This window comes from Chelon labrosus (genome assembly GCF_963514085.1).
Source record: "Chelon labrosus genome assembly, chromosome: 10".
NCBI lineage: Eukaryota > Metazoa > Chordata > Actinopteri > Mugiliformes > Mugilidae > Chelon > Chelon labrosus.
Window position 1 is genome coordinate 22,480,261 of NC_140360.1, and position 11,833 is coordinate 22,492,093.

The 11,833-nt window shown below is 44.5% G+C and overlaps 1 protein-coding gene across 4 annotated transcripts in view; it reads left to right on the forward strand.

The window, feature by feature from the left end:
• plekhg5b (pleckstrin homology domain containing, family G (with RhoGef domain) member 5b) overlaps positions 1-11,206 on the forward strand; it is a gene marked incomplete at its 3' end in the record, with an annotated part of 63,917 nt that extends 52,711 nt beyond the window's left edge. For 3 of the 4 annotated variants that reach the window (XM_084553394.1, XM_084553396.1, XM_084553397.1), the window contains 13 exons: positions 2,550-2,741; positions 3,928-4,098; positions 4,828-4,923; positions 5,168-5,368; positions 5,711-5,821; positions 5,912-6,061; positions 6,153-6,290; positions 6,380-6,499; positions 6,664-6,796; positions 6,930-7,045; positions 7,148-7,305; positions 8,075-9,082; positions 9,374-11,206. In XM_084553394.1, coding sequence (XP_084409520.1) covers positions 2,550-2,741; positions 3,928-4,098; positions 4,828-4,923; positions 5,168-5,368; positions 5,711-5,821; positions 5,912-6,061; positions 6,153-6,290; positions 6,380-6,499; positions 6,664-6,796; positions 6,930-7,045; positions 7,148-7,305; positions 8,075-9,082; positions 9,374-9,383 — 2,604 coding nt within the window. Of the gene's footprint in view, positions 1-2,549; positions 2,742-3,927; positions 4,099-4,827; positions 4,924-5,167; positions 5,369-5,710; positions 5,822-5,911; positions 6,062-6,152; positions 6,291-6,379; positions 6,500-6,663; positions 6,797-6,929; positions 7,046-7,147; positions 7,306-8,074; positions 9,087-9,373 lie in introns of those variants that run through there. The other variant, XM_084553395.1, reaches the window with a different exon arrangement.
• Positions 11,207-11,833: the final 627 nt, after the last annotated feature.

Sequence of the window (11,833 nt, forward strand, 5' to 3'; positions counted from 1 at the left end):
CAGCTAATGTTGAAAAACTAGGTGGTTAGATTATTTCAACTTCTGCGCTGCTTGTTGAGACTGACCTAAAGAGAATCTGGCATCTCCACACGCAACCAGGATGCATGTTTGAACCAGGGAGCTCCCTGCAAGCTGTCACACTGACCCCACCTCCAAATATTCAGATCGGCCTCCTCTGCTCTGGTGCCTCCTCTTTCCTGCCCAACACAATGAGGCTGGATCCTCCTGGTTGCTATGACTTCAGGCCAGTGTCTGTGTGAAATGCAAGCAAGCTGGGCGCCTCAGTGAGTAGGTTTCACCGCTGACTGTTTGGACAGCAGGACAGGACACAGAGACATCCCGGCTCAAAGAGAGGCCGGGGTCTGGCACAGCAGGACGTGGCGGGCAACCCGGATTCGGGACGTTTCGAGACCGCACGAAGTTCAAGTCTTGATGTGGAAATAACGCCCTGGTGATATAGACAGCGGCCGTTCGGCTTCTTAGACTGGCTCATAGCTCTGAGCGGCGAGGACGGCGTGGATGTGTGTTTCCCAGTGGAAGTGGAGCGAGAGAGGAGGCTAGACGTTGAGAGAGGGCAGCAGCTGGCTCCAGAATGGGCTACGATCCATGAATCCAACTGAAGGATTAGGATGGTTTTTGTTACTTTTGACATGCCTCTGGCTTCAATGGTGAGCACTGTTATTATGGTGGGAAAATGCTGATGGCTTTTATCCCCGGGTGCTTTTAATTACAACTTCCTGGCCTTGTTTTTGTCTGCAAAAAAAAAAAAAAAAAAAAAAAACGCTTTCATGTTTAAATGTTTTAAAAGCTTGTCGTAGTTTTGTGATTTATATCAACTTCTTCTCTCTTTACCCACTTAAATGTGTCCTGTGCTACAAAACATGTACTAACCATATTTCAGTTTGCCCAGTAGTGTTCAGTTTGTAGCTCAGAGTCCAGACTTTCCCTATTTCACCATTGGGATTCAACACTTCCTAACACCTGTGTCCTTGACCAGCTGGCCCTGAAACCAACACAAAAAAGTCCCTAAATGGGTCCAGGCTGGTTTCTCTTTCACTGAAGTGACACTAAATTTCCTCCTTCACTCAAGCGTTTGTTCTAAAGCCGACACGTCCCTTTTCCAGTTAGGTCGCCGTTCTCTTCGGTCATCATTTCTTGTAAGATAAAAGGACTAAAAGCTTCTTGACAATCCGGAGGACCCCCCACTCAGTTATGCAACTCTGTCCAGGCCACTCGTGCCCCTCAAGTGGCTCCTTTAAGGTCTGGTGACATTCTTCCTAAAATGGTAATCTGTGTAATGCGGAACGATCTAACCAGAGCTCTCCATAATATTTACATTTCATTTTTTAACATAAACATGCCACAAGCTATATACCGCGATAAGTCTTTGTCAGTGCGGTTCATGGATAGTTGTTTACGAATTTTTTTTTTTTGTATCCAGTCGTGCTTTATTCCTGCATGTATTCAAATATTGGCAGAAGTGCAGTTTTAGTTTGATTTACTTGCAAACATCTCTGGACACATAGACCGCTGTGACTCTGATGATGGAAAAGAGGAATTGAAATGTGTTACCAAGACCTGACACAATTTTGAAATGAATTGTCAGAAAGAAACATTTAGACGATCAAATATTTACACCAAAGCATTTTATTGCTTTCAACTTCTCACCGTGTGAATCGGTTTGTTTGTTACTAATGGAAACATTTGGGTTGTAGTAAACTAATATAATTAACTATTTCTGACATTTTATGGAGTTATCTGCAGAACTGACATTGAAAACTAGTCTTAGTTGCAGCTTTAACTGGAGTCCTAAGAATCTGACTAAACTGTGGGCTGTTGAGTTGCACTGACCTAAAAACCTTGGTGTTTGTGTGCCTGTGTTTGTGTTAATGGGGTGAGGTGCTCAGTAAAAGAATTTCGTTGGAATGACCGGTCAGTTTCAGCAACAGTGTCAGTGTCCAGGAATGTACGTTCCTTGTCGCCGTGTTTGAAGTGGGGGGTCGTTGGCCTGTCTTTCTGCGACTCCCCACCAGCAGATTCCGCAGCACTGACACTCCAATGGCAAAAACAACTGCTTCCTCAGATACTGAGGTGGCCCCTGTTTGTTTGTTTTGCAGCAGCTCGTAAAGTGGACAGAGATTGCATGCGTGAGTGTGCGCGGCAGGGCCTGCTGACAGGGTAACAATTGACGGGGAACAATGGCCAGACTTGGGTCGTCTGTTCTTATGGAACAACCTCCCTCCCGCTCCTTGTGATGTAATGAGCATTCACTTGGAGGAAGTGGCAGTCCTTCCCTCTCCTGTTTGTGTTGAAGTGTTAGGGTAGCTTTAACGGTCCTGTTGATGTCATCCCTCACACAGAATTCCCCTCTGATTTCCTGTTTGTCCTGTGAGTTTCTCTCATTCTGTCATTGTCTCCTTCATTCCGTCGGACTGGAAACATTTTATTTCCTGGTGACATCAAAAGCCCCTAACGCCATTCTTTCATTTTCTGTTGTGTACCTTTTACTGTACATCATGTGATTTTCATTTGTCCTCTGTGCCTCGCAGGGTCAGGCGAGACGGAGGAAGAACATAACGGAGTTCCTGGGGGAGACCAATATTCCGACCCCGGACGCTCTGGGACAGATCGGTGGCTCTCTGCCCAGTGTTGGGGGCGGGCCCGACAGCTGGAAGAACCGTGCTGCCAGCCGCTTCAGCGGCTTCTTCAGCTCCAGCGCTGGAGCAGGGCCCTTCGGCAAGGTAACCAAGCAGACATGAAACACAAGGTTGTGTGATTGCCGTTTCAAGGAAGGCAGTGCACTTTCCTTTGGCTATAGTACAAGAAATTGTGGTGGGCAGTTTTTTTTTTTTCTTTACCCAGACACAGATTAAGAAAACATTAAAACCAAACAGAACAGTAGCGAGCAGGAGCAGTGGGAAGAGGTCAGAAGGCCGTGTCCTGCGAGACCCGGTGAAGTCATTTCCCTTCAGAGTCTCCTGACTTGTTGGCTCACATAGTTTCCTCCCAGCAGCTCTGGAAATAAGCCGCCTTACAGGATGTGCTCACTCAGTTCTATCCAACAAAAAGGCTTAAAGAAGACGTCTGTCTTTTCGGAAAATATGCTACAATTCAGTCTTTTTGTAGACTACTGATAAAATTGAAAGTTGACTAACTTAGATTAGGATAAGGATTGGAAGCAGAGTGGAACGGCTTACCTGTTCAAAATTAAACTGTCCTACCAGCATGCATGAAAGCTCACTAATTCTTTTAACGTCTGTATCAGATGTTCCGTATCAGCGTTGACTCTAATGAAGCACATGCATACACCCACACACACACGCTCCCATTGTATCCCCCTCTCTGAGGTCACATCCTGCATAGTAGCAGATGTCAGACAGAGACAGTATCTGTCAGTCACCTGTCAGTGCAGGACTCCTCTCTATTCAACCCGGTTGTCCCCCTTCACCCCTTCAAGGCCAGAGATCCTGAACTGGGACCTGGACCTCTTGCACCCTCCATGATGCAGGGTTAAACACCTGCCAGTCACTTTGTCCCAAAACGCCTGCAAGAAGTCCCAATGTCTGAACAATTTACTCCTTAAAGCTGTTGTACAGTTTGTCCCCATTTTTTTTTTCTTCTTCTTTTTTGGCTTTACAAACCATAAAGTCCCTGGTGTTGTAGCTCTCACCCCCACTCCCCTGTCCCCTATTGTTAAAATGGTCCCAATGCACAGAGCTCATTTTCATAACTACGTCAGGCCTGCCAGCCTGAACAAAGACATGAATAGCAGCGACTGTTGGATTTAGGCGCCAGTAAGAACTAGATTAATATGCTAATAATACACGAGTCCTGCTTACTTACAATTTGAATGTACCAATAGAAACTGACGGCTGCTGATGAGTCTCTTGTTGGTGTTAACTTAAAATTGTTCTGGTTCTGTGACAGGAGTTGGATCGCCTGGAGCAGCTCCAGAGCAAGCTCCACTCGTACATGGTGTTCGGGCTGCCCAAGGTACCGCGGCAGCTCTCCTTCCACCAGGATTCCTGGGAGGAGGAGGAAGAGGAGACCAACCTGTCCCTGGAGGACAGCTGGCAGACGCTGCTGGACAACCCGGAGGTACAGAGCACAAGGGCCAAACACACACACACACACACAAAAAAAAATGCAATACTATATTTGGAGCCTCCCCTTATGTTCATTTATTTGTACATCCCTTTTCAACAAAAGAAAAAACAAATTAAATAGCCATAAAGCATCGGTCCAACTCAGTGGAACGACATGTTATGCAACTAAACGGTGATTAAAGACTAATCTACAAGCGAAAGCTGCAGTAAAATGACAAATCACCATACTGCCCCTTATCTGTTGACGTAGACAAACTTTCTCTGACAAACATAACCTACATGCATGTTGCTTCCTGGTTTGCGTCTGTCTTTACTTCCTCGTTGGTAATCATGTCGTCAGTCTTAACCTGTTGCATGATTTCCGATTATAACCCTTACAAAGCACTTCACTGTTGCACTGCAGTAAGGCCTGTCACTGGTTAATGAGTAAATGACTGGTCAGTGACTGCACATACAAATATCAGAACATTGTCAGAAAGTTATTTCTTTTAATGAAATGACCTGTTTCTGAATGAACAGCAAACATTATGCCTGATATAAGCATTAATGGCCTCCATATAATATCCCAGTAAAACACAGATTTTAATATACAATATATAATATATTTTGTCTTTTCCCTCTTTTAAACCCATTACCCAGTAAATGTTTGATGTGCTCTTTAAGGTAAATCTGTGAATTGATTTGTTCTATTAATTAATCACACACATTTGTGTTTGTGCAGACTTTGACAAGGCGACAGTTCCACCAGCAGGAAGCGATCTGGGAGCTGCTACACACTGAGGCCACCTACATCAAGAAACTCAGAGTCATCACTGATGTAAGTGCAAAAAGAGTTATGGTAATTTTCCGACATGACCATAAAGATTACATGTCGTTACACATGTGGTTGTTATATAAGTGGCTTCTGTACTGTGGGAGATAAGACGCGCAGTGAGAACGGCCTTTATTGCTGCACTGATAAAAGTGTTATAATTCAAGGCTCAAGGCTGATCATTTTCCCCTTTAATGCCAGAGCAATATAAAATTCAGAATCTGATGTCCCTTTGTGTCACCCTTTCCAGCTGTTCCTGTGTGGGCTGCTGAACCTGCAGGAGAGCGGCCTGCTGACGGATGTGGAGCCCGCCAAGCTCTTCAGCAACATCCAGGAGATTGTCTGCCTCCACACGTCCCTGTGGAACCAAGTCATGCTGCCTGTGCTGGAGAAGGCCAGGCAGGCCCGGGCCCTGCTCGACCCCACTGACCTTCACCACGGCTTCAAGACGGTTAGTTGTAGATAAAGTGTGAATAATAAACTGTTTTAATCAGAAGAGGAGTTAATTATTAATAATACATGACCCTGTAAGCAGTACTACAGATTAATTCATGGCATTCTAGACTACAACTAAACAAGTTAATTTATTATATTTTTGAATCAAACCTTCTGATTTCAACCAGATCTTCTTAGTGCGCAAAAGCTGACTTAAGCACTGAGTCTTGGAAATTATGAAAAAAGCCCACTGTGCTGAGTACCATTACTCTTCTTTCGACTCAAACTCCAGTCAGTATGTTCTCACTCATGCTGGCGTGGCAATATCTCTGACTCACGCCTTTATGTGTGTGTTTAGTTTGGCTCCAGGTTCCAGCCCTACATCCGCTACTGCATGGAGGAGGAGGGCTGCATGGAGTACATGCGCACGCTTCTCAGGGACAATGAGCTCTTCAGGACATACGTCACGGTCAGTTTCTCTCTGCTGGAGACAAACTCATCCTCAGTTTTCTTTCATATTTCTTGTGCTTGACGTCCTGTTTTTTGTGACTCAATCCAGTGGGGAGAGACCCATAAGCAGTGTAACCGTCTGAAGCTGGCCGACATGTTGGCGAAGCCTCACCAGAGGCTGACCAAATATCCCCTGCTACTGAAGAGCGTTCTCAAGAAGACAGATGAGCAGTCGGCCCGCGACGCTGTCATCAGCATGGTAGGCTAAATTCCCTTAGCTAGCCTTTATTCTGTGGCTGCTTTCTGCTCTGCCAGAGATCTGACCGTGTACTGATTTTCCTCTTCTTAAGGTGGCCACAGTGGAGGGCTTCATCAACAGCGTGGACTCCCAGATGCGACAGCGTCAGGAACAGCAGAAGCTGGCCACCATCTCTGCCCGTGTAGACTCTTACGAGGCCGTAGAGGGCAGCAGTGAAGAGGTGGAGAAGGTAAGATTTATAAGGCTCCAGTGCTTTCAGACTTCAGAGTCTTCATGTAGGAGTCGGCTTTCAAGCTTTTGTCTTTTCCCTCTTTTAAGATCCTCAAGGAGTACAACCACTTTGACCTCATGGCTCCCATGAGAGGAATATCTCCAGAGGAGACTCGACAGCTGCATCTGGAGGGAGCGCTGAGGATGAAAGAGGGCAAAGACAGTAGGGTAAGAAAGTCACATGACAGTGAGCTCTTATCTTCAGATTCAGTTTAGCAGTCACGCCTGCTTTCTCACGCTTTCTTCGCAGTCGCCTCACGTGTCACATAAAATGGATCGTCTGTGAAACGTTACAAGTGTCATGTCTGAATTGAATTTATTCCCCCCCACAGATGGAGGTCTACTGCTTCCTGTTCACTGACCTGCTGCTAATAACCAAGTCAGTGAAAAGAGTGGAGAAAGTCAAAATCATCCGCCAGCCGCTCCTCATTCACAATGTGGTCTGTAAGGAGCTCAAAGACCCCGGTGAGTGCTCTGAGGCTTCAATATTTAGTTGTTTAGTTCAGAAAATGTTTCATATTATCTGTCTATTAATCGACTTTACAGCTGAACCTTTAGTCGAGCAATGCTGACATTTTAAACTTTGTTGTCTCTGTAGGCTCGTTCATTCTCATCTACCTCAATGAGTTCAAGAGTGCAGTGGCAGCCTATACTTTCCAAGCCAACAGCGCCACCCAGGGGCGAAGCTGGATAGATGCAATCTGCAATGTCCAGGTTGGAGATCCTGTCCATATCAGATCAGACCATTTCCATCAGTTTGTAATTTATGTTTTGTTGTGTTAAAACGTTTGTACTGATCCAATGATTACACTTCAGAACCAGCTGCAGAGGCTACGTACTGAGGAGGAAATGCGGCAGCGGAACAGTCTGAAGACATGCGTGGAGGGTGAGGAAGAGGAGGAGGAGGAAGATGAGAGCAGCAACTCCACCACAAGTTCCCCATGCCTGAGGCACAAGGACCAGCAGAACTCCAGGTACACACCACTCAACTGTGGCAGGGAACTCAAATCACACACCTGCTTGTGGATTACTAGTACTACTACTAACTAAATTAAGGCCTGCTTTAAATAATTTTATTTTCAAGGTGATCTGAAAAGACTGAAATGTACGTTTGTGTAAATTAATAGTTTTGTATTTTGGGAAGCGTCTTTGCTTTCTTGCCAAGAATTGAATACAAAGATAGAAACTGTCCATTTAATACATCTTAGCTTAGCATTCAGACTGGAAGCAAGCAGAAACTAGTCTGGTTCTTGCCCTAAAGCAATAAAATCAGCCTTTAAAGCAACTCATTAATTAACATTTTCTATCTTTGTTTAATCCACATATAGTTTATGATGGCATATGGGCAGAGCCAGACTGGTTGTAAAAGACTTTAAGGCTAAGCTAAGCCTACTTTAGGCTAATTCAACAAAAGTTGTTAATAACGGGTTAGTTGTTGTGTTTCCAATTTTCTGACTAAACTGATGTTGAAGCTTGTGAACATGTTAAAGCTTGTGAACATGTTAAAGCTTGTGTCAAAAAAGCTCTGCTGATGTGGCAGATATTTATTTGCGGTTTGTTTACCGTTGGCCTAATGCAACATTCACCTCCAGAGTGACTTGAATGCACCCTAACTCCAAAATAGCATGAAATAGTTTAGTTAGTATAAAATGATGCATGAGCATAGTTTCATTTGAGCATAATATACTCTTACACGAGTTTCTGTTGCTGAAGGGTAACCATCAATCAAACCTCTTGTTTCAGTCAATCGGATGGTTCCACTGAGACCCTGTCAGTGATGGACGTCGATGAATCAGGAGAACACCAAGAGACTCCTGCCTCCAATAAAGACTCTGACTCTGATGTGACTCCCCTTTCTGAAACCTCGGAGACCACGAGTTCCCACAGTGTCCACTCCAGTATTTACTCTGAGCACAATCAGGAGACGGGGCCTGATGCAGAGGGGTTGGACCCACAGTGTCGCTCTCTGTCCATGGACAGCGCCTACGGTACCCTCTCCCCTGAATCACTCATGAGAGAACTGCAGCCACAGCGTGGCCAGAGTGAAGGAGAGGAGACTGAGGAAGAAGAGGGAGACAGGGAAGGTCAGGAGACAGAGCAGGAAGAGGCAGAAATAGACGAGGAGGAAGAGGAGGAGGAGGATGCCTCACTGGGGTCTCAGCTGTCGGTAGTCCAGTCCTCTAAACCTCGCCGGCGGCCTCACGTTCAGTCACGAGTCCACTGCCTCCAGAAGTTGCCCTCTCTGACCTTATCCCGCTCTGAGGACAACCTCCTGCAGCACTTCCATGGTAAAACCGCCATCTGCCACACACACTCTCACAGCTCTGAGGAGCAGGACCAATCACAGAGTGCAGACATAGACACATCGTCGCTGGGACACAGCAAGAGCCTCTCGGAGCTGGGCCAAAACTGCATGGAGCTGTTATCCAGTGACCTCGACCAGTCTGACGACTGCTTGAGCATTACCATGCCCTCGGACAGACTCAGCGCCACCCTGAGGAGGGCGCAGGCCAGGCGCGGCCAAAGAGCCGGGCCGTGTGAGGAGAACGATTCCCTGAGCAACAGCTCAGATGGGGAAACTGCTCCGTTCACCTGCGTAGATATGAAACACGTGACAGCGGCGACGGGTGATTCAGGAGAAACTTCACCCAAAAAGAGGAAATCTCCAACCCAGCAGCACAAGAAGCTGACACTAGCTCAGCTGTACAAGATACGCACCACTCTTGTCCTCAACTCCACACTGACAGCATCGTAAGTCACTACTTCTATAACCAGCCTGTGGCTTTAATACATTTAAAGGAATGGTTTTGAGAAGCACCTTTGTTCTTGGAAAATGTAAGAGGAGAGCACAGCTGAATATCAAGCTGCAGCCGGTTAGCTTAGCATTAAAACATTCTCCATAAAACTGAGACTATGAACAAGCGAGTTTGGTCTGTTAGTGAGGTGTAGATATATTGATGATATAAGTTTTTTTCAAAACTGTGAAGAAATTTGCATTACATTGGTGAATATGTATTAATGTTTGTTTCTTTTTATTTCCAGGGAGGTATAACGACAAACACATGACCAGCAGCACGTGGACATTACGTGGAACAACACTTGTTTCGTGAGGATGGACTGAATTTCTTGACACACAAATGCACTCTCTCTAACTGTCCTCTCCCTTCCTGTTGCTTTTTTGGACAGTGACTGCACCATTTTTACATTTGAACAGTAACTTTTTCTTTTCTTTTTTTTTTTTTTTTTTTGCTGTTGCATTGGTTTCTGAATTTTTCAAATGGAAGGGAGAGGCAGAGAGACATTAACTGATTGCACTTTGCAACAGAAGTAGCATTATGGGAGGGGGGTGGCTGGGACCTTAAGGTGGACTTGTGGAGTGTGCACGGGGTGGAGCTGAATCCTGCACCCTTTTCCCTTTCCGGAGGCGAAGAGAGGGACACCAAAGGCTCTCTACACACGATTAAAAAGACAAAAGCACCTAGGACGACCTCCTGATACTTTACTACTCCTGGTTTGCTTTCGACAAGAGAAAAGAATTGCACAGCTCTGTTTGTTAAGTAAAATAATCACTAAAGAGTGAATTTACATTTACAGTCACATGATGAATTTGTTGTTTGTGTACAGATGTGTGTGTGTGTGAGATGAACGAATGTCTGTGTTGGATTCCTGACTGAACCAAAACTGATCCCCGTTTCCCGTGAACGCACCCAAAGATGGAAGACCCGCGTAGCCGGTAGCGCAAAAGAAGCGCACCCAAAGACAACCCAGCCAATCACGTTTCAGCTCCTAAACCAGCTGCTTTGCTGTTAATCTTTTGGTTGATATGTCGAACTAACAAGAAGGCGTTTTGGAAAAACAATGACTGAATATGGGAGACTGAAGCGTTTGTGGAAGCTCCTGCGCTGTGTGTAATCTTGGCTTGAGACATTAACGTATGAAAACCACGTATACAAGTGCACGAACAACATCTGTGGTCAAAGGAAAGACGTCTACACTAGCCTGTGTGTCTTTATGATAACATGAGGACGTGGAATGAAAAAGGTTTGGGGTGAATGAGTGGATCTGCAGAGCTTTCTCCGGGAGACTTAAACAAACTCAGCGTTTCAGATCAGTGATTATTAACCTTACTCCAAACATTGTCCAAAAAATAACTGTTTACTTTAGTTTATGTGTAATATTTATTATGCCTGCTATGTTTTATATATATAAGATATTGTTTATATTGTTTGCTTCTATGATTTGTATTATTATTATTTTTCTTTTTTTTGTCAATGTAGTCTTAATTTTTTTTTTTTTTTGCCAGGCATTAATGTGCTATGAACCAAAATCATGTGTTTCCTCTTTCAGGAATGACTTTAAAGTGTCTTACAAAATAAATAAAAAATTCTAAAAATACTTGCGCAATCCCTCTGTTAATGGTTTAATCCAATGTAATGGAGTGCGTTGAGGTGAGAGGCTGAATCTGAATGACATGGCATTAATGTGAACCGCTTGTACTGCCGCCGTGGAGCCAACGCAGACAGACAGACAGACAGACAGCAGGTGGCGAGAGAACGTTTAGGGAGGTGAGGGCGAATTACAGCAGAGAGGTCGTGACTGTGTATTTTATTGCGTCATGGTTTTAGCTGAACCCGTTATTTTGGGTCAGACCAGCTGAGTGGTGCAGGAAGAGGCACCGTGAACTTTTAACTTTTAGAAGCAATGCCACATTTAAAAAATACACCATTACATGATACGCAACCATAATATAAGAGTGTTACAATGGATTAGTTTATTACTGGGTTAGCTGCAACTACAGAGGAGCAATAACCTACAAATGATAAAGCACAAAGTTTTTTAAATCATTGATATTTTTAGTACAAATTGCTTTCGTACACGACTGTTTGTAAAGTAGTTTATAGTGTCACGTTTTCTCAAAGGATACTTCTTCTACCTCTGCATATTTATTTTTGCATAGTCAAGCACATACATCTGTCAGTCTCTTAGATGTATTTTTCCAACAAGTATGAGCACCATGGGACCATGCAGCCATCATGCTGCTCAGGAAGGAGATGCGTTCTGTCTCCTAGAGATCAACGTACTTTGGTACAAAGAGTATCAATCCCTCCCAGAACAGGAAATGATCCCGAGAAAACATTTAAGGAAACAAAAATATCTACATCCACTGTAAAACATCAACATAAGCTGAAAGGATGCTTGAAAAGGAAAACGCCACTACTTTAAAACCACCATTACAAAAAAGCCAGACTACAGTTTGCAGCTGTATATTTATAGTATGTACATTCACTATATTGCCAAAAGTATTCACCCAGCCATCCGAATAATTGAATTCAGGTGTTCCAATCACTTCCATATCCACAGGTGTATAAAATCAAGCACCTAGGCATTCAGACTGCTTCTACAAACATTTGTGAAAGAATGGGTCACTCTCAGGAGCTCAGTGAATTCCAGCGTAGTACTGTGAAAGGATGACGCCTGTGCAAAAAGTCCAGTCGTGAAATT